This window comes from Thamnophis elegans, chromosome 12, assembly GCF_009769535.1.
Source record: "Thamnophis elegans isolate rThaEle1 chromosome 12, rThaEle1.pri, whole genome shotgun sequence".
In the NCBI taxonomy this organism is placed as follows: Eukaryota; Metazoa; Chordata; class Lepidosauria; order Squamata; family Colubridae; genus Thamnophis; species Thamnophis elegans.
Genome location: NC_045552.1, coordinates 28,058,815 through 28,080,280, shown reverse-complemented (window position 1 = coordinate 28,080,280; position 21,466 = coordinate 28,058,815). Strand labels below are relative to the sequence as shown.

The 21,466-nt window shown below is 45.6% G+C and overlaps 1 protein-coding gene across 4 annotated transcripts; it reads right to left on the bottom strand.

The window, feature by feature from the left end:
- Positions 1-123: 123 nt before the first annotated feature.
- On the bottom strand, positions 124-21,172 carry LOC116515254 (myotubularin-related protein 9-like). Of its 4 annotated transcripts, XM_032227177.1 has the most exons (11): positions 20,941-21,171; positions 19,036-19,256; positions 16,428-16,536; positions 12,734-12,859; positions 11,149-11,322; positions 9,061-9,278; positions 7,039-7,200; positions 6,743-6,884; positions 5,177-5,397; positions 2,876-3,018; positions 124-595 (listed from the first exon to the last, which is right to left on the bottom strand). In XM_032227177.1, exons 2-11 carry the CDS (start codon positions 19,230-19,232, stop codon positions 483-485), a joined length of 1,605 nt encoding a protein of 534 aa, XP_032083068.1. In that variant the 5' UTR covers positions 19,233-19,256; positions 20,941-21,171; the 3' UTR covers positions 124-482. The 4 variants fall into 4 exon arrangements, with proteins under 4 accessions (XP_032083068.1, XP_032083071.1, XP_032083072.1 ...); XM_032227180.1 differs by lacking the exon at positions 19,036-19,256 and having other exon boundaries at positions 20,941-21,170; XM_032227181.1 differs by lacking the exons at positions 19,036-19,256; positions 20,941-21,171 and adding an exon at positions 18,103-18,280.
- Between the last annotated feature and the right edge of the window lie 294 nt (positions 21,173-21,466).

Sequence of the window (21,466 nt, the reverse complement as noted above, 5' to 3'; positions counted from 1 at the left end):
GATTTGAAATTATTGGATCAGTTTATTGGGTTAGAGGAGCATCTTTCAACCTTGGCAACTTTAGGTAGGGTAGACTTCAACTTGCAGAATTCCCCATCCAGCACAGGTGAAGCTTGACTAATATTAACATTTAAAAAACTTAGCCATGTCAGCTTTATTGTTCAAATACAGCTATTGGCTCCAAGTTGGGGGGGGGGTGCTACGTATGAGCATCCAGATGGCTTTCTCGCTACCCAAAAGATTATATCTTCCATTTCCTAGATCTAAAATGTTTTTTTAAAGAGCTGTATTTTATTTGTAACAGTTTTAAAAATAGACTTGGAAAATAGATCTACATATTCACAGTGCCACAGATAAAAGTGTTTGCTCTCCTTGGAGGCTCTGTGTCAGCAACTCTCCCTCTGTTTTCAGCTTTCCTCTTTTGGGGTGACCAGCCAATTCTTTGATTACTTCATCTAAAAAGGGGATGATGCAGTGTACTTTCATGTTGCTCTGTGCAATTGTGAGTAGGTTTGGCTGTTTGTTGTTATTTGCCGAATTTCTGTCCATGCTTCATCAAGATGTTCTGATGAACGGACCCAACGGAGAAATAAACCTACAGGGAGAATAATGGCCAGTTATCCATCTGTTTCACAAGGACAGACAGTCACCTTTTATATCTTTACAGCAATTCTTTATAAAGAACATCAGCAGTAGACTCACTTAGCTTCCAGCCGCATCTGGGGGAGACAGCCAAATCTTTCATAATTGCCCCAGAACTGGGACTGCTAACGGCACTGCCTAATTTTACATTTAAGGTCCTATCCTTCAAATCTGCAGGTTTACAAATATATTTAGCAGACGTTTGAAATTCTCACTCTGAAATCTGGATAGGAAGAGCTTTAAAGAGGAGTCTTCTGAAGACCCTGGATTCGGAAAAAAATGTTAGATGTGTTTCTTACATGTAAACTTGTATATCTCTTAAAAGCACGTAAAGGAAATGAGCAAGCAGCAAAGTGGATAGGTGGGTGAGGTTTTAGTTTCTACCCATCAGATGTGATTTGGAAATTTGATGATGTTCAGACAGCTGAAGTTCTTGAAACACTTAAGGTTTTAGTAAGGTTGCTTCCGTATTACAGATAGTCCTTGACTTATATCCATTCATTTAGAGACATTTGAAGTTAATGATGGTGCTGAAAAAAAGATGTCAATTTTTTGCACTTATGTATATTGTGACCCTTCAACCACATGATCACAATTTGGTTTTGTATCCCTGCAGTTGCATAATCGTAATTTGGGTGCTTGGCAACCGGCATCTATTACGACAGGTGCAGAATCCAGGGGGAGGGGGTTGCATAATCGCCATCTGTGACATTCCCAGTCAACTTCTGAAAGCAAATTAATGGGGAAACAACAGGAAAGGTCACAAGTTGTCTTGCATAATAACGCATTTTTGTCCCTTTTTGGTCATAAGGCAAGGACTCTACAAAATTCTGCAATGCATATGTTCAGACATCTTCCAGCCCTCCCAATTGCCTGCTATATCTTCAAAATCTCTGGAATTATTGCATCAACCTGAGCAAACTTGATGAAGATGCTTATAAAAGTAAGGCTTATTTTCTTGTTGGTGTGAGATGTTTCCCTGCTTATCCAAGCAGCCTCTTCAGCCTGAACAAGTTGCTTAGGGGAATCTGAACAGGCAGAGAGCCATTGGAATGTACCAATTCTTTCCGCACCAATCTCAGGTTTTCTCCTCAAACTGGAATAGCAATAGTACTGTCAGATCCATGAATCTGCCTTCTTCAGGGGAAGAGGGGGGCCCTATACTTCCTTTAGACTTAACTATCTTTCTTCCCTGTATATCCTGTACCATGTAATTAATTGCTTTATAACTTCTAGCCTGGTGCCTAGAGGCCTGGCATTTTCTCATCTTTCGGGGAATGTGAGGAGGGATGGCCATGTAAACTGCATCGCTCAGGAAACGACCCTCACTTTCCTAGAGCATCTGTTACAAAAACATCTTCACACCTATGGATTGGACTGTTGGGCAGGGACTCTAATTTCCTTTAGTCCTGTTGTATTGCATTAAGGACCCCAGATCCTACTTTCCCTTCGCCCAGTTATCCTCTTTCAATAAAAGGTTCCTTTTGAAATGTTAAGTTTCAAGAATCTTTATTTCCTTGATTAAGGCGGGGAGGCCTTACAAGTACTTAGACTTATACGCCGCTTCACAGTGCTTTACAGCCCTCTCTAAGTTTAGAGAGTCAGTCTCTTGCCCCCAACAACCTGGCTCCTCATTTTACCGACCTCAGAAGGATGGAAGACTGAGTCAATTTTGAGCCTGGTGAGATTCGAACTGCCAAATTGCAGGCAGCCAGCAGTGTCTCAAACCAAAAAAAAAAAAAAAGTCCAGTTGCCATGACTCAACTCAACAACTTTTCCTGGATGACTGAAAGGCTTCATCAACATAGCACACTTTGGGAAAGAAACTTCTGAGGTTAGTGCGGGAGGAGTTGCCAATGACTCTCTGTAACCAACTTGCTCTGACTGAGGAAGCTGCTTGGATGAGCAGGAAAATGTCTCAACCCAACAAGAAAACAACTTCAGTTGCCATAACTCAACTTCTGGACTCAGCAAACCATCTTGCCAATGTTGGCCTATGAAACTGAAATCTAGAAGGCTTAATTTCATCCAAATTACAATGTCTCTCACATGTGAGTGCTTTATTCCAAAGCTTTGGAGTTCTGGACAATGTGAGTTTGTACTTTATATGGTAAAAACAGGGGTCCCCAAACTTGGCAACTTTAAGACTGGTGGACTTCAACTCCCAGAATTCTGCCAGCTATGCCAAGTTGGAAGACCTCTGGGTAAAAGGAATAGTGGGTAGACCCCCTACCTTGCCAGAGCATCAAGCTCTGTGGCTCAACGGAGGGCCAGATGACCAGGGGGTTATACATGTAAAGGGGGTTCAGGTACTTCTCCCCATGGTTTATCCAGGGCCAGAGGCAATGAGTCTTCTCCCTCATTTCACACAACCTCCTGCAAGGAAGCCAAGAGCATTTTAGTCCCTCATTGGGTAGACATGGAGCACCGGTTCTCAGTCTGGGCCACTTGGAGATGTTGCACTTCATTTCCCAGAGGTCCCCAGCCGTCTTCCCAATCACCACATCCAACCAGAAGCCCACCATGTCAGGGAAGGAATACAACATTAATCTGATACAGGGGGACACATGCTCCACTAAAATTACAATTGGATATCGAGGGAAGACTTGAGAGAAGCAAATGCAATCTAACAATTAGTTGCTTTCTTGTAGCTTTGAGGTGTCCTTCCTTTTTTTATGGGCCACAATTTGAATCAAATGGGATTGTTAGAGATGCAAAAGCATGAAAGAACTATACTGTAGGTCCATGATGGCGCATGGAGCCATATTTGCTGGTACGCCTGCTGTCAGTTCCGGCACACATGCATGGTCTGGCTAGCTAATTTTCAACCTTCCGTAGGGCTGGGGGAGGCCACTTCCGCCCTCCCCAGGCTTCAGAAAAGCCTCCAGAGCCTGGAGAGGGCGAAAAATGGGCCAATTGGAAGTTTGGGAACGATTCAGCTTCCGGGGGGGCAGGGAGACTGTTTTTGCCCTCCTCAGGCTTCAGGAAAGCCACTGGAGCCTGGGGAGGGATGGTGTGCGCATGCGCAAGGGGGTTGTGCGTGCAGATGCAGGTGGGGGGGGGGAGATTGAATTGGTGTGGGCATGCATGCCTGCACAATAGCATGCACACACACAATTTTGGCATGCCATAAGAAAAAGGTTTGCCATCACTCAAAAAGTGTTAGAACCAGCCCCCACACTTTTATGGCTATTGCTTCATCCCCACAGTCATGTGATCAAAATTGGAGCACTTTGCAACTGGCATGTATTTATGATGCTTGCAGTTTCCTGGAGATTATGTGATTGTCATATGTGACCTTCCCAACTGCTTTTGACAAGCAAAATCAATGGGGAAGCCAGATTTGCTCAGCAATCACATGATTCACTTAGTAACTCTAGTGTTTCTCTTAACAATTGTGGCGGAAAAGGTTATAAAATCAGGTGTGACTCACTTCACCATCACCTTGCTCAGCCACACAAATTCTGGTTCCAGTTTTCGTCTCAGCTTGACTTCCTGCACTTTTCCCCTCCGTAGCCATAGTTGACTCGGATCAATGAACCAGAATTAGACTTACTGCTTTTATAAATAGGGCTCCAAGGTACAAGGAAAACTGGCCAAACTGGATTTGTTTTTATTTAATGATCTCTTGAACTGGAGCAACAAGCAAGGAACTTTGGTAGGGGTGTCCGCAAGGTCTGGTGGAAAAAGTCAATATGATGGCCATAAAGGTATGATTGAAGCTCTCTGTAGTACCAGAGGTGGCATTCAGCAGATTCTGACAAGTTCTGGAGAAATTTTGAGTAGTTCGGAGAACCGGTAAATACTGCCTCTGACTGGCCCCACCCCCATCTATTCTCTGCCTCCCAAGCCTCAGCTGATCGGGAGGATTTCGCAGTATTCCCCTATGACACCCACCAAGCCACACCACGCCTACCACACCATGCCCACAGAACTGGTAGTAAACATTTTTGAATCCCACCATTGTGCAGTATCTGTACGATGTACACAAATAGGTGAGTTTTGATCCCACTGCTGTGACTACCATCTTGGCCACACTGCAGGCTCCTCTGAACCCTGGTTCTGTGCCTCCCCCCAAGTGTTTTATCATGGTTGGTTTAGCCATTTTTGTGGGAGAAGCAACGAGAACAACCAGCCAAGAGACTCTGAAATCTTGGTCCCCTTCCCTGCAAAAATGGCTGCTGTGACGTTTCCTTCTATGTGAAACCATTCCACTTTCCTAGATTGATTTTTCTCCTGGAGAACATCAGGTCCTAATGTTCAAATCCTGTGCATCTCAATTCATAAAAGTAAAAGGAGAGTTCTACCAGTGGGAGGATGCTTAGGGCATCTTTGGTGGCTCAGATTTCTTCACCTGAGATATTTGAAGTGTCCAAATTAAGTGCAAGGCCATCCCTCCATGTCTTTCAAGGCCTGTTGACAAAGAATTCTCAGCCCTCGTCAGGAAGATTTGAACCATCTTACTTGGCATCCTGCTCTCCCAAGCTGGCACCCTCAACCCTGCCTGCCCCTCCTGGGTCTGCTGCTGCTTTACCTTTCTTTCTCATTGTTGCCCAAGAACGTGCCGCAGGGTGAGGCATAGCAATGCTCAAAGAGTGCCAGCAGGAGATGCTCATTGAATGCCAGTGAGAAGGGGAACTGGCGCCCCAGTTGCCAGATGCAATCAAGGAAAAGGAGAAACGTGGGCGCCTCCTGCTTGAGCCGGGCGTGCGCATAGGCGGAGTGGGCGCAGCGGAGCTGGAAGGGATGCCCGGCCTGGAAAAGCAAAAAAAGGTTGGCGTCTAGAAGCAGAAAAGGGCCTTCCTGCTTCTTCCAGTAAAATCCAGGAAGTGGGCAGGGCTGGAGACAATCTTTCAACAAGAATCAAAACTCAATGAAGTCAATCAAAGAAACCTGTAAATATCAGCAAGAATTAAACTGTTCCTCCTTATGATCAAAGGTCCGTCTGTGTCACACAAGAGCCGGCTAGCGTGTTTTTCTGTGTAAGATGAGAGGGGCAGCCTGAGATCCTGCAAATGTTTCTAAAGTACAATTCCCAGCAGAGAGTTAAAGGCTTGGAGCAATGGAAGTTGAACTGTGTAGCCCTGTGATGGCGAACCTATGGGACGCCTGCCAGCTGGTCTTCTGGTTTCCGGCACATGTGTGCGTGCCTGCCAGCTGGTCTTTGCACGTGCTGAAGTGTCGGAATCCAAAGCCCAGCTGACTGGTGCACATGTGCCTGCTGGATTATGGTCTGAATGTGCACATTGGCTAGCTGGTTTTTGCATGTACCGAAGCGCCTCGTCTTCGGGTTTCCACCACTCCAGCATGCACAAATACCAGCTGTGCACTGGCCAGCTGGTCTTCAGGTTATAGCCCTGCAGTGTGCACGCATTCCCACGGCTTCCAGTTTGGGCACTCAGCGCCAAAAAAGTTCGCCATCACTGGTGTAGCCCAGTGGTGGGTTCCGGAATGTGTTGCAACCGGTACAGTTGCAACTGGGCCTGGTGCCCTCCACATGAATGTGTGTGGTGCCCGCATGTGTCTTACTATTCAGCGACGCCTCCACGAGCCTCCATGACGCTGCAGCTGCTTGGTGGAGTGTTGCACAGGCGCTGTGCGCGCCGTGCACGTACACATAAGGGTTGAAGAGTTTAAAGACAGGTAAGGAGTTGGGGCAGGAGGGTGGGCCCTCCAGAGCACCATATTGGAATGATATCTGGTGCTCCCGGCAGGCTTTGGTACGCCCGTACTGGGGTGTACCACCTGCAATCCACCACTGGTATAACCCCATCTGAGGAGCCAGAGGCTCCCTCATTGGCTCTGATGATAATATTCAGTGGCCACACTAAGCCATGGTTAAGAAATTCTTAACTTCCATTTTGTAAGCTGACCCAGAATCAGATGAGTAATGTGTAACATAAATACCCTATGCCTCCACTTAGAAAGAATTACAATCACTTCCAATTTTGAAATTCTGTCTGTATTACTATTAGGAACTGTTGAGTTAAAAAGTACAACATGTACTTTCTTGCTTTCCAGTCATGGCAATTTTTAAGTGTGGACCTCATTTCCCAGAATTCCCCATGTCAATCCCCTTTGAACTGTCTCCTGCTAGTACCTGTATCCATTCCCGCTCCAGCAGTCCTTGGAACCCTGCCAATGTCCGGCAGGATGGATCCAGGATAACTTGGGCAAGAGCTGTCACCAACAAGGTGGCATCCTTCCCTTCGGCTCCATGCACCAGGACACAAGCCTCCTCTCTGGAGCAAGACACAGAGTATCTGGTTACACAACCGTCTCCCTGACATGAGCACATCCCCAAAGGTTGGGGTGCAGAGGGGACTTGCCCAAACAGCTTCTCCTGGGGGCTCCTCTCCAGACACTTTCTGGGGGAAGGACCAGAGGCAATCCTACCTTTCCAGGCACTGGGCTGCCAGGCAGGCAGCATTCAAGGCTTCCTTGACATGGGACAGCCATTTGGAGGCTTCCAGTCTGCTCAGCCAGCGGTCCATGTGGGCAGAAGGGTCATTGCAGGCTTCTACCAGCTTGATGAAGCTTTCCTGGAGGGAGCGACCCCTGAGAGGTGGGGAGGAGGAGAAAGAGAAGGAGAACTGCTTTGGTTAGGAGTCCTGCAGCCAATGGTGAAATTCATTTTTTTAAACTACCGGTTCTGTGTCTACTGTGGCTTGGTGGGTGTGGTGCGACTTGGTGGGCATAGCAGGGGAAGGATACTGCAAAATCCCCATTCCCTCCCCATTCTGGGGCCAGCCGGAGGTGGCATTTGCCGGTTCTCCAAACTACTCAAAATTTCAACTACCGGTTCTCTAGAACCTGTTGGATTTCACCCCTGCCTGCAGCTCACAATCAGGGGTTTCTCCCATGGACCAGCCTTGTCTGGCTGGAGAAAGTGAGGTATAGGAAAGGCTGGTTTCAACCTTCACATGTGTCCATCTTTCTGGATAAGAAAAGCTATTCAGATATAAGCACCCACTGAATGCAAATGCCTACTAACCTCAACTTCAGAAATCACTCTTTCATGCAGGAAGCATAAATTTGACTGAAAGCATATGGTTTTCTATCCCTGTTTTCGATTTCCTTGCAGGATTTCAGATTTTATTTTCAATTGCTGTGCTGAACAAATGTTCCATTAACGTGGGCCATTAGAAAAATTCTAGTGATCAGAGTTAAGGCATAAGGTAAAGGAGGCTGCCAGTACATGAGTGAGTCATTTTCCGCAGGTTCTGATTCCATTATTCTTTTTTATTAAAAAAAAAATAGCACCATTTCTCCAACTGTTTGTTGTTGTTGCTGCTGCTATTTTCTGAAGGACTTGGTGAGGTTGAAAATCCACACGTGAATCTTCTCTGGACTTAAACATTTTATTCTCCCTCTTTCTAACTAAAAGGGGGTGGGGGTGGGGAATCTGTGATGGGAGAGAATTGCAAAAGAAATTACCGGCCAGTGGATCACCTGGAGAAAACATAGGTTGTTCCAAGTATGAGTTAGAGCAAGGTTGTCCAAACTTGGGAACTTTAAGACCTGTGGACTTCTACTCCCAGGATTCCCCAGCTGGGACTTGGTCCACAGATCTTAAAGTTCCCAACAGATTGGACACCCCTGAATTAGAAAATTTTAAGCTCTTTCCAGAGCTTAACTTTAAAAAAAGTATTTGTTTTATGGAATAGTCCTTTCACTCTAAGCCAGGGGTGTCCAAACTTGGGAACTTTAAGACTTGTGGACTTCAACTCCCAGAATTCCCCAGCCGGCTTTCCCCAGCCAGTCGGCTAGGGAATTCTGGGAGTTGAAGTCCACAAGTCTTAAAGTTCCCAAGTTTGGACAGCCCTGGCTTAAGCAATCTGCAAAGAGCAAAGATTGGGAGTTATCAGGCTGGTTTTCAATTTGAATTTTAATGGATTTGTATGCCACCCAATCCCGGAGCTGTTTCTTCCACAGCTTCTCTAACAACGGGGAAGAATCCATAATTAATCAGAGACAGTGCTAACTAATGCCCTCCAGATATGTTGGACTACAATTCTCACTGTTTCTAGAAGTTTTCAGGGCTAATTGAGAAACATTCAGTAATTCTTAGCCAAGATGACAAGAAAGCTAACCACAGCACCAGTCTTTCACAGATCATCCTTGACTTAATTAGGGCTGGCTCATCCTGCTTAGCATCAGAGGCATGGGTCACACCCATGTCAAGGAATTCTCAGGAGATCTTTTGATAATGGCCAACTTTGTTGACCATTTGTGGGTTTTTTTTTCCAGTTTTGCTTTTTTGTGGTCATGATACACTGAAAGCACAGAAATCTGTTTTAAAGGGGTGAAAGAGGCTTCCGTAATGTTTTCAGAATATTATTTAGATGTGCTTTGTTCCGGGCTTCTGTTTAATATCTTCCCCTCAGGGACACAGCACAAATAGATAGAGGGGCTTACCTCTCTAGAGCTCGGTGCAGCCTCTTCCAGCCGTGGTAGCAGCTTCGGTGCTCCAGGCCGCCCCCCATCACCCGGGCCTGCTTTGCAGTCTGCAGCGACCTGGTGTCCAGGATGAAGCCACGTTCCCCACCCTCCAGGACGGTGGTCAAAAGCAGCTCATCCTCATGGCAGCGTTTCCGGTTGGGCCCCACGAGGGGCTGGCTGCTGCGAAGCATCACCTTTATGAGCAAAGGATGGAGATGGATGGAGGCAGTGATGAAATTCATTTTTTTTACTACCGGTTCTGTGGCCATCGCTTAGTGGACGTGGTGTGGCTTGGTGGGCGTGGCTGGTGGGTGTGGCAGTGGAAGGATATTGCAAAATCCCCATTCCCACCCCACTTCAGAGGGAAGGATACTGCAAAATCTCTTCCCTCCCCATTTCAGGGGAAGGATACTGCACACTCTCCATTCCCTCTCCAGTCCTGGGGGAAGGATACTGCAAAATCTCCATTCCCACCCCACTCGGGGGCCAACCAGAGGTGGCATTTGCCGATTCTCCAAACTACTCAAAATTTCTGCTACCAGTTCTCCAGAACCTGTCAGAACCTGCTGGATTTCACCCCTGGATGGAGGAGAGTAAAGGGGGGAGAGACTCCTGGGGAGGAGTGCAAATTGATTCATTTGAGGTTCTCCCAATGCACCTTGTGGCCATTGGTCAAGTACACCTCCTTAAGCTTGGTCTTTTTTGAAAAGCTCATCTGAAATGGAATGTATTTTGGGATATGTTTTCCTTAAGAATTTTTGTTTTGTGCTCAGTTTTTGCAACCCATTTTTTCTATTTTAGAGCATTTCATGCAGCTTTCGGGTTTTTAAAGTGGACTTTTCTTCATGACATATTTTCTAAAATGTCAATATTGATGACCTGTGTTGCAAAAGTTACAGAATTATGAATTTTGAATAATGGCTATGTTTCTGCATATTGGTTTGAAAAAGTAAAATTCTGAAAGTTTCCCCTTTTGGGGCAAATGAAAAACATTTCTACATTCTTGTTGTGCTCATGAATGACCATGATAAAGTCATTTCTTTCTGAATTCTCAATTCCTAAGCAGCACTTGGTCTGTTTTTGCCTGCTGTCTGCTGGGTGATGCTCACATTCCTTTTGAGGGGGTTAGTGAGGGATCTGGAGGCTAAACTGTACCTTGAACGGTTAATTAGGGATGTCCAGCCTATCAAAGAAAAGGCTTAGGGGTGATATGACAGCAGTCTTCCAGTACTTGAAGAGGAGGGAGGATTGACCTAGTCTCCAAAGCACTAGAGGGAAGGACAAGAAATAATGGGTGAAAGATCATCAAAGAGAGATCCAACCTAGAACCAAGGAGAAATGTCCTGTCAGTGAGAACTATTAATCACTGGAACAGCTAGCCTGTAGAAGCTGTGGGAGGTTTTGAAGAAGAGACTGGACAGCCATTCGTCTGCAATGGTAAAGAGTCTCCTGCTTGGACTAGAAGACCTCCAAGGTTTCTTGCAACCCTATTATTCTATTTCTATGAAATAATTAGGTACTAATGATGAAGGTGATACAGGCATGTTTAGTGTATCTGTTGGGTGTGCCAAAGCTGCCTGGGTCCCTTCCCAGCATCTCGTGGTACAGATGAGGAAGGTAGCCACTGGAGGGCATCTCTGTCTTCTCCTATCTAGTGCCCACCAGTATTGGAGGATATGAATGCTAGGCATTGCAAGAGCTTCAGGTTGGAGGAGATTGCTGTTGCTAGTGCTGAAATGGAAGGCTACTTGTATTCACTAAAACAGTGTTGCTAAGCCTTGATAACTTGAAGGTTTGGGTGATTCTGGGAGTTGAAGTCCACACATCGTCAAGCTGACAAGGTTAAGAAACACTGCACTAGGGTGAACAGCTAAGGGGGTGAACAGCTAAGAATGCAAACAGTATTTGTGAGGAAGAGAGAAGAAAAAGAGGGTTGGCAGTTGGACAGAATAAAAACAGGGAAAGGAAAAGGAAAAAGCATATATTTAACCACAAGGATAGTTTATGCCCAGATGTTGGTTGCTGCAAGTGAAACGGGTGGAATGAGAAAGGAGGTAGACCTACCGTCCCATTTTTTTTGTGATAGTAGCTGAGAACTGGGAATCGCCTCCCCTGACGAAATCGGGCGCTCTTCTGAAGGACTCCATCATCCAGTCTTGCTGGGACGATCACCAGTGGTGGATAGCTGGGACAGACTCCAAAGTCTGCATTGATGGAACTCAGCCTCCAAGCCCCTGTCTGGGGGAAATAAAGAATGAAGGTGTTTGAAGAGCCAGGTTAAGTTCTGGTGACAGCAAGACTGTTGGCCTCCAATATATTCTTGCTGAACGTCCATCCTACTAGAGGACATCAGTTGGCTTCTGATGGGGGTGGATTTCGAGATCTATGGCCACTGCTGTGTGGTACCAGGCTTGTATATGCTCCAGAACTCCCCTGGTACCACATGCTTGTCTGAGTTCTGGGTCCAAGGTCTCTTTGAAGTAATAGATGACAGACCCTGTTAGGGCCAGTCCCTCAGTTTTCCAGTAGTCTCTGGAATTCTGACACTAATTCGCTTGGGGCCAGCCCAAACCCAAACCCTAACCCTATTTCTTTTAATATTTTTTTTGCCACCATAGACAAACATGGTTCTCTTCCTACAAAGCTTTCAATGTTTGACATTTCCCACATGTTCCCACTTCCTGGGTTGTTGGAATCAATGGACAACACAGACACACCCACACACAAAACAAGAGTTAAATAATTGCATTGGCTTAAAAACCCAGCTTTGATATTGGGAAAAAAGTGGTGATCTGGAAAAAAATGCGTGAAAGCAGGAATATAGTATAGACTGTCGACCAACTGGTACATGATGAGGATGAACTGGTAGTGATGAGGATAGTCCTCAGGTTATGACCATAATTGAACCTGCCCCATGTAAATCATGATGGTTATAAAGTGGGCCTGTTTGTCACATGACCAACCCAATTTTATGACCTTTCTTGTGCCAGTTGTTAATTGAATCTGTGATCTTTAAGAGAATTCTGTAGTGATCAAACAAACCAACATTCACTATGGATGTGGTTTTGCCCAAAACTGGAAGTAAACACTGATTTTTGGCAAAATCATCATAAAACATGGTTTATAGCGTGGGATACTATAAAAGGCTATAAAGGTGGCCTGATTGCTCAGTGCCTGAAGTATGATCATGTGACCGCAGGGGGGGGGCAACTATCAGAACTTCACATCCAGATTATAAGTAACCCCCCAGGTAAATCCATCGGAATTCCAAACAGTTGCTAAGTGATCAGTCATAAGTTGAGGTCTACCTGAATTCCATACTACAAGACTAATATCATCTATTAGATGTAACTCAGTGGCAATATTTACAATTACAATATTTGCTAACGCTATTGTTTGGGCCAGCATCATTTTCAACTTCTGATACAGCAGAGAGAATAGAACAACTTGTTAAGTCCTTTAAAATTAAAAAATAAAATAAAATTATTTTAATACATATTTGTTATCAATAACATGAAAAGGCCTTGACCCCAGGCCACAAAATGCCCTGCTCTAGCTGTCAGTTCTGCCAGCCCTGTTTCCCTTGTGTGCATCTATGCTCGGAGAGGGACCTATACTTCTCAAGAAGAACACTGGCCTCTCTACTCACGTCAGTTGCGATCTGCTTGTAATACTGTTCAGTAATGTCCGTCAGCCACCCGGTGCCCAGTGTTGTGTTCTGGGGTCTGTAGAAGAAGGGGTACATCATCATCACCGATTCTAGAGAAGAAAGAGCCTGTGGGAACATGGTTGGCCCGGCATGGTTAACAACAGGCACACTCTCAGAGTTCCAAATAGCATCCAAACATAAATCAGAATCCAAGGCAAAGCATTGCTCAAAGTTCCAATTTATTAAGAAAGCCATGTTGGCACATCTGGGAAAACCCGAATCTGAAAGCTTCCAGGTTTTCCCATCCAGTTGAAAGTTCAAGATCTTGCCCCCACACCCACAAGTCCATCACATGGTCCAATCCTCCACTGCTATGCTGGCAGTTCCACCCATCCAATTCCAGTCAGGTGCAGAGGTGCAACGACAAAGGATGACCTTGGCTTCCTACAAATAATGTTGTTATGACTACATAGCATCTAACTCCGTACAATCGCCCCTCCCATTTTCCCACATAGAAAATGTGTAGTAGAATAATAGAAAGTGTAGCAAGCCAAAGATCCAAAAGAAAAGATGGCCTGACACACACATGACTTTCTCTATCTTGAAGTGTTTCTTAGACAAGCTTAAGACATTTTAAGATGCGTGAACTTCAACTCCCCAAATGCTCCAGCCAACATTGCTGCCCTTGATCCTTAAAACCCAGGCACTCATTTTGTCTACAGGAAGTCTTCAACTCATTCATTTAGCAACCATTCAAAGTTACAATGGCCCCAAGAAAAGTGAGATACAACCAGGGGTGGGTTCCTACCAGTTTAACAACCACTTTGCTGAGCGTTTGCTTCACTCGCACATGTGCCAGGACCCATTTGCTCATGGGAGCAAACCAGTTCACTCTCAGCTTATTTTCAGAGCTACAGGTTTGCCCAACCGGTCTGAACCAGTAGAATTCCACCCAGTGGTGGGATTCAAATAATTTAACAACTGGTTCTCTGCCCTAATGATTCCTTCCAACAACCCGTTCACAAAACTGCTCAGAAAGTTAACAACCGGTTCTCCTGAAGTGGTGCAAACTGGCTAATCCCATCACGGATCCCACTCCGGATACAACCAGTCATCTCACTTGCAACCATTATAGAATCCCCATAGTCACATGATCAAAATTTGGATGCTTGGTAACCAGCATGAATTTACGATGGTTTCAGAGCCTCAGGGTCATGGGATTGCCATTGGTGACCTTCCCAGCAAGCGTCTGACAAGCAAAGTCAACGGTGGAAGCCGGAATCATTTAACAACCACATGATTCATTTAACAACCGTGGCAAAAAAAAAATCATAAGATCAGGTGTAACTCACTTAGCCGCCATCTTGTTTAGCTTAGCAACAGAAATTCTGGTCCCAATTGTGGTTTTAAGTCAAGGACTAACTGCATTAAAGTCTATCTGGGAAAAGGCAATCCATTTGGGTTTATCAGTCTTTCTATGCCATCTAATATCTAACCAGTATGAAAGAGCTGAAAATATTATTCCTGGCCAGGTGTGAGATGCTTCTAGTATGGTAGAGTGAGTATGGGGCAGATGTTACCTAGTTGGGTCATGAAACATCTGCAAGAAGGCTACAAAGCTCAGAGAGTACCAAGAACTTTCTCACCAAGTGAGAACCATCAACCTATGGAACTGAAGTTGCCCTTGGAAGTTGTGGGAGCTCCATCACTTGAGACTTTCAAGAAGAGATTGGACTGCCATTTGTCAGAAATGGTGTAGGGTCTCCTGCTTGGGTGGGAGGTTGGACTACATGACCTCCACGGTTCCTGCCAACTCTGCGAATCTGTTTAATCTGTAAGACCATACCTACAGTGGGGTAAATAGCATGGGACTAGGTTCCTTGAGGCCGCTTCCCATCAATTACATTGACCCATCTTCTTGGGTCCAGCAGGAGAGGCATCTTGCAGGTCCCATCAGCCAAGGAATGCCACCTGGTGAGACCCAGGAAGGAAACTTTTTCTGCTCACCATCCTCCAGAGATGTTCCACATCCTCCATAGTCCTGACTCAGCTGGCTTTGGCAACAGGCAGAGGACCCTGGGGGTCTGGTGTAGCTGGTGCAGTGCTGCACTGATTGCACTGATCAATGGGGATTCCCTTGGCTGTGAGTTAAAATGCTTTATGATGGGTTTTTAAAATATATACTTTTATATTATTTTGCTTGTTTTTAAATTAAATTGCTCTTTTTGATTGTTGTAATATTTGTTTTAATTGCCAGTGTCAACATAGCACCAATCTGCAAACTAAGCAGCTCCTTCAAGCACCTTTTATCTGTGTGAAAGAAACTGGGGCTTCTGGGGGTCACCTGCACATGTGGGCCTGAAGCCAGTTTTATCATCCACAAGAAACTGGGGGAAACAGTCCCTGCCGCGAACTCAATGCAAGAGTTAAGGTTGGGTTGGCCAAATGCCAAGCACCACAAGATTCAGCTTCTTTTGCAACCCTCCCTCTTCTTTCCTATGCAAAATGAAGCAACAGGAAATGGAGAGGAGGGTGTTGGAGGGGGAGGGCTTCCCTGTTATGATTGCAAAGAAGGGGGTTAAACAGCAAGAATTAGGAATATTTTTTCTCCTTCTTCCACATTCACTTCTCCTCTTACTCCTTGATCCTCAAAGCTGCAACATTTGGAACAGTGGTGGGATTGAAATTTTTTTACTACTGGTTCTGTGGGCATGGTTTTGTGGGTGTGGCATGGCTTTTTGGGCATGGCAGGGGAAGGATACGTAAAATCCCCATTCCCTCCCCACTCCTGGAGGAAGGTTACTGCAGAGGTGGGTTGCTCCCGGTTCGGCCGAACTGGTAGTGGAATTCAGGCCTGGGTCGCAGAACCAGCAGTGACCCAGGCCTGCCACGCCCCCAAACCGGTTCCCTCTCCACAACTGGGGTGCCGCCATTTTGTTTTTTAATGACTGTGCATGCAGTTCACTGTAAATTGTTCTGCGCATGCATGAAGAACAATTTACATTGAACAGTGCATGCACATGTAGCACGTGTTTGGCGTGCATGGGTTGCGAACCAGTAGTAAAACCGGCAGCAACCAACCCCTGGGTTACTGCAAAATCCCCATTCCCTCCCACCCCACTAACCTGCTTTCCAGCTCCTCTCTCCTGTTCAAGGCAACAAAAGAAGATCAGCTGAGAGGCAGCGGGGGCGGGGACAGCCTATTTGCCAGTTCTCTGAACTACTCAAAATTTCCACTGTCAGTTCTCCAGAACCTGTCAAAACTGGCTGAATGCCACCTCTGATTTGGAAGCAACTAGGTTGAGCTGAGTTTGGGCATGAGTTTAACCAGGGGAGGGAGCTGCTGAGTACAGAATAGTTTTGATATCTGGTTATAACTGCTTCACAGAACTGCAGAACAGTGTGTGTGTGTGTGTGTGTGTGTGTGTGTGTGTGTGTGTTTTAATATAAAATGTATGTCATGATACATCCTGGATGAAACACTGGCTGAATTTGCACAACCTTCAAGACCCGGCCAAAATCTGATTGGGGATTTTGTGGCTGAGGACAATGTAGGTGGGAACTAGTTGGCCTTGGTCCTAAACCTTCCCCTTGCAATAAATCAGGACAGGCACACTGTACATGTTTAGGGACTAGTCCTTCAATGGTCTGGCAGCAGCTGGGTTATGCCAAAATCCGGATAAGCTGACCTCACCTCAATGGAGCTGGCAATGTTCAGGCACTCCTCCATTCCAGGGATTTCCAACTGCATAATTTTCAGGTCTTTGCATTTGAGAGTGATGGTGCCAGACGGGTTGGCCAGCCTGTGCAAAGAGGAGAAAAGAGACCTTGTGAGCTGCCTCGCAAGAGGCCACAGGCAACTTCCGGTAGTTTGCAAGCAGAAAGAACCTCATGTTTGTGGCAAGGGAGGAGGGGCATCAACGATGGAGACCTTCACTTCACAGCCCCAGTCACAATCGGAAAGTCGGGCTTGCAGATGAACAGGAAGTAAGCAACTTATTAACCCAGAAAGAGAGAAGCAAAGGACTGCAAAGCTGTGATGGCTTCCCACAATATCACTAAGTGCATCATACACGGATGCAACTGATGCTACTTACATTAATCACATCATTGTCGGCTCACTTGCCCTTTTATCACCACCCTACAGAAAGTCCTAGACCTACAACCACGATTGTCACTAGATGTTCTGTTACTAAGCAAGGTGGTTGTTCAGTGAGCCATGTCCAATTGTACAACTTCTTTTTGCTATGGTCGATAAGCAAATCACTGCAATCGTTAAGGGAACCGCTGCAGTTGTTAAGGGAATCTGGCTTCTCACCACTGCTTGTCGGAAGCCAGCTGGGAAGGTTGCAAATGGTGAACCCTGCAATTCTTGTAAATGCACACCAGTTGTCAAACACCTAAATTTGGATCATATGACCATGGAGATGTTGCCATGGTTGTAAGAGCGATGACTGCCATCAGTCACTTTTTTCAGTGTCATTATAACTTCAAATGGTCTTTAAATGATGGTTGTAAGTCAAGAACTATCTCTATTGCTGTGCATCCTTTTTCCATCAGATAAAATAAATCTGGAATAACCACCCTGTGTGGTTCTCGAAAAGTACTATACAGGCCTTAATGCCAGACGAGAATGGCTTCGAGAACGGTCCAGAATTTTTGGCATCCATCTATGGACAATGTTTGGTGACCTTCTGATCTTCAAAGGGGCAGCTTCCCCCTTTGGTGACATCCCTGGAAGGCTGAAGAGGTTTCTATTTCCCATATTTTCCAAGCTTTTAGGTCAGAGGGACGTGGGAGGCTACAGGGAGCCTAACATTCTTGACCATACCTCAAACCCTTCTAAATCTATCTACTATTTAAAATCTACAGATAGCCCTCAATTTACAATTCCTTTAGCGACTGTTCAAAGTTACAATGGCACTGACAAATTACAATTGTTGCTGCATGCCCATGGTTATGTGATCAAAATTTTGTGGTTTGGAAAAGAGGCGCAAAGCCAAGAAGATAAGCACTCTGTGCATGCTTAAAAATATGCTCTCAGTTCAGATAATAGCCAAATCTGGGCTATGCCTGGCAAGACGTTGGATCTCTGATTATGGTGCCTGTTGCCAGTTCTCTCTACCTACTCCACCAAATTGTCCTGGCCTCGCTATCCTTCAGGTAGAAAAAGGATACCAGGATGGCTGAAAGGTCATTCTTCACCTGTCTGGGATTCATTCATTTTCATTCCTGAAGCAAGACCTGGAAAGATGGGCTTCCCCCTCCCCGGTTGTGCAAATCAGCTGCAGAAGCCGAAAGTAGATGATACACCAGCTGTCACCTCACTTGCTTGCATGCCTTGTGGTGTGAAAAGGGTTAAGGCAAACCTGTTCTCTGGTGGGGAGTCGTTAGTCCAGGAGTTTTGATACCAGCTTAAATTCTGAATGCTGAGAGTCACGGGAAGGAAAGAAGAAAGGTTAGCATCGTGTCCAAAATGCAGAGAGGTTAATTGGCACTGTGATGGAGAGCACCCGATGCCAACTTCAGTGCCCTCCCTCTTCCAGCACACTCTTCACTCTGCCACTCTGGGGGATGTGGGATACCCCAATTTTGCTAGGCCGTGCCAGGAATGTGTAAGACTCCTGGTTTCTTTTGGTCTCTTCTGCAGCCTGCCCTCAGTGAGCAGGTGATTCTTCTTCCCAAGTCTTGCAGAAAAAATCCACATTTGGCTGCCTTTTGAAGAGCTGAGGAGCAAAAGGGGGCAAGTCGGAGCTTCAGCAAGCAACAAAGCTAATCCATTAGCCGTCAGAGTAAGAAAAGCACACTGTTTCACTCCCACCAGCAAAAGCCCCAGCCCAAGCCAGCCAATTCAAGATATTTGGCCTCCTTGCCTGATCTTTGCTTCTGATCTCACCATCCATGAGTGTGAAGGACCCTTGAAAAGAACCCTTGAGAATGTATGGTAATATTTGGGTGGGCAAATCTCCTTCATTTGGGTCTGAATAGTCCACCCAAGTAGTTTAGATTGCAGATGAGAGAGTTTAGAACTGCAATGGCATATTAGTTAAGCTTCTTCTGCAAAGCAGCAAACAAAGATTCTTCTAATTCTCCAAGATTAGTCAGTGAAGTTTGGTAGTGCAGTTCAAACTCTGTTAGGCGACTTATTTCTCAACCTTGGCAACTTTAACATGTGTGGACTTCAATTCTGCAGTCAGCCATGCTGGCTGAGGAATTCTGGGAGGTGAAGTCCAGAAACTGGGGTTGGGGGGTAGAGAGAAACCATGATGAGAAGTCCAGCAATGCAGGACAAAGCTATTCACCTTTTTTCAATGGCGTCCACATTGCGAATAAGGAGCCACAGCTCAGTTCTTCTCTGTTCCCTATTCCCTTCTGCCTGGGATGAAAAGAGTAAGTGATGGCTGGTGATAGCCAGTGTCCCTCGAATGGTCTGGAGTCCTGGACATGAGAGAACCACATCATCCACCTTGGTGGTCTTGATCAGCTCAGCAAACTCCATGGTGGGAGGAGGTGACAGAGCGTCCTGGAAGTGTGACAGTAAAGGAGGAAGCTATTTCAGGAAAACCTAGGAGGTTAGAAAGAAAGCTGGCAAAGGCCATCTGGTCCTTCAAGATAGAGTTATGTTGGCTTATGATCACAATTGGGACAGGAACTTTGGTTACTAAGTTAGGTGATAAGTGAATCATGCCTGATTTTATCATCTTTTTTTGCTGTGGTCATTAAGCAAATCGTCCATTGTTAAACAAATCACACAGGTGTTTTAAAAAAATGAATGATTGTAGGTTGAGGACTATGTCTGTAAATGAAGGAATAATATAGTATAATTTAGTCAGAGAGATCTGCCTGGTAAATAGACTTTTCCAGGTCAAAAATGAATAGAGGGTATGTTGATTTATTTTTTATATAATGCTTAAATCTAAGATTTGTGAGGTGGGTTGGGCTGAGAGAGAGTGACTGGGTCAAAAACACCCAGCTGGCTTTCCTGCCGCAAGCAGAATTAGAACTCGCGCATTAGAACTGGTGACTGGCCTCAAGGGACACAGATAGCTTTCATGCCTAAGGTGGGTATAGAACTCACCATTGCCTGGAAGTTGGCTCAAAGTCCCGCAATTGGCTTTCATGTCTAAGATGGGAAAAGAACTTACAATCTTCTGCTTCTAGACCAGCACCATTATTAGAATAAACTGGCTTACTTGCATTACCACAGGGCTGTCCAAAGTTGGGAACTTTAAGACTTGCGGACTTCAACTCCCAGAATTCCCTAGCCAGCATGGGAAATTCTGGGAGTTGAAGTCCATAAGTCTTAAAGTTCCCAACTTTGGACATCCCTGCATTACCCTTTCTCTGCTCAGAATCCACCATTCTGCAAGTCCTCAAACCCAGGGTGGCTTCCACTGTTTCCATCCTCCCCGCCACCCTCCTAGTCCTGCTCAAGCAGCAGAGACAGCAAGAGATTTCTTATCTCTCTCTGGTTTCTGGGCAACATCAGTGGCAGTTGCCAATTGACCAGGGCAGAGGCAATTCTTGTGCCTTTTAACAAGCACTTGGATTGCGTCTGGTAGGTGGCTTTTTGATCTGAATAGCAAGGAGGGGACAGCCCCCATGATAAACAGCACAGCTCTCTGTGGTTAAAAGTTGCTGTTATAAGGCCAGGATGGAAAAATTGGAAACTCAAATGAAGCATTCTGTTAATTTAGGGGTGAACCATACACAGTGTCTGCCAGATTTGCAAAACGCAGCTCTGTTCTATTTATAATAACCCAACTTCTGTCCAGGAAGACCAGCAACTGCCCTTTAGCTGGTAACAAACCAGGGGTGAAATCCAGCAGGTTCTGACAGGTTTTGGAGAACTGGTAGCAGAAATTTTGAGTAGTTCGGAGAACCAGCAAATACCACCTCTGAGTGCCCCCAGATTTGGGTGGGAATGGGGATTTTTGCAATATCCTTCCCCTTCCCCTTCCACGCCCACCAAACCACGCCCACAGAACTGGTAGTAAAAAAATTGAATTTCCCCACTGTAATAAACCATCTGGTGCAACTAAGCTTTGCTGAATGTAGTTGCACACTATAGAGCAGCCCAGATCTTTCGCTGGTTGGCAGGAGCTTTTTAGTAAAAGGATCCTCTTTCCCAGAATACGGAAGTATTCCTCTGGACCAAGTTAGTGTTGGAAGAAAGCAAAAGAGCTGGGAGCACCCACTTCCCTTACCTGAGAGCTGAATTTGGAACTGGATTTCCTCTGGGACCTGCAAAAGAGTCTTGGAAACAGGATCCCGCACCAGATCGGTCGCTCTGTTCCTGCTCCAGCCAGCCAGCCAGTCAGCCAAGCGATATTGGGAAAGGACAGTTGTGGAGAGACCTTGCAACAGCTGTTTGTTATGTTGCTGAGAGCTCAAGCTGGATCTTATATTGTGAAAGGGTACAACAGGAACTGCACAGCACTTAGAGGGGGAGAGGCTGAGCAGGGAGGGAGAAAGAGGATGTGTCGCTTAAGGTAGCCCGGCTGTAATTTGTTTTCTTTTCCACTGCTAAAGAACTAGGTGAGATGTGTGAAGATAGCAGATAAAGCATCGCTGTGATAAAAAACTGTCACACATTTGGTGGCCTTGTTGTTTCCTAGGACAGATGATGAGAAAAAGAGAGGCACAAAATTACCGGAACATTGGAGGAATCGAAACTCCGGGGGTGGAGGGGGGGGGAGGATTTATTGCATGATAACAAGATATGTGTGCAGA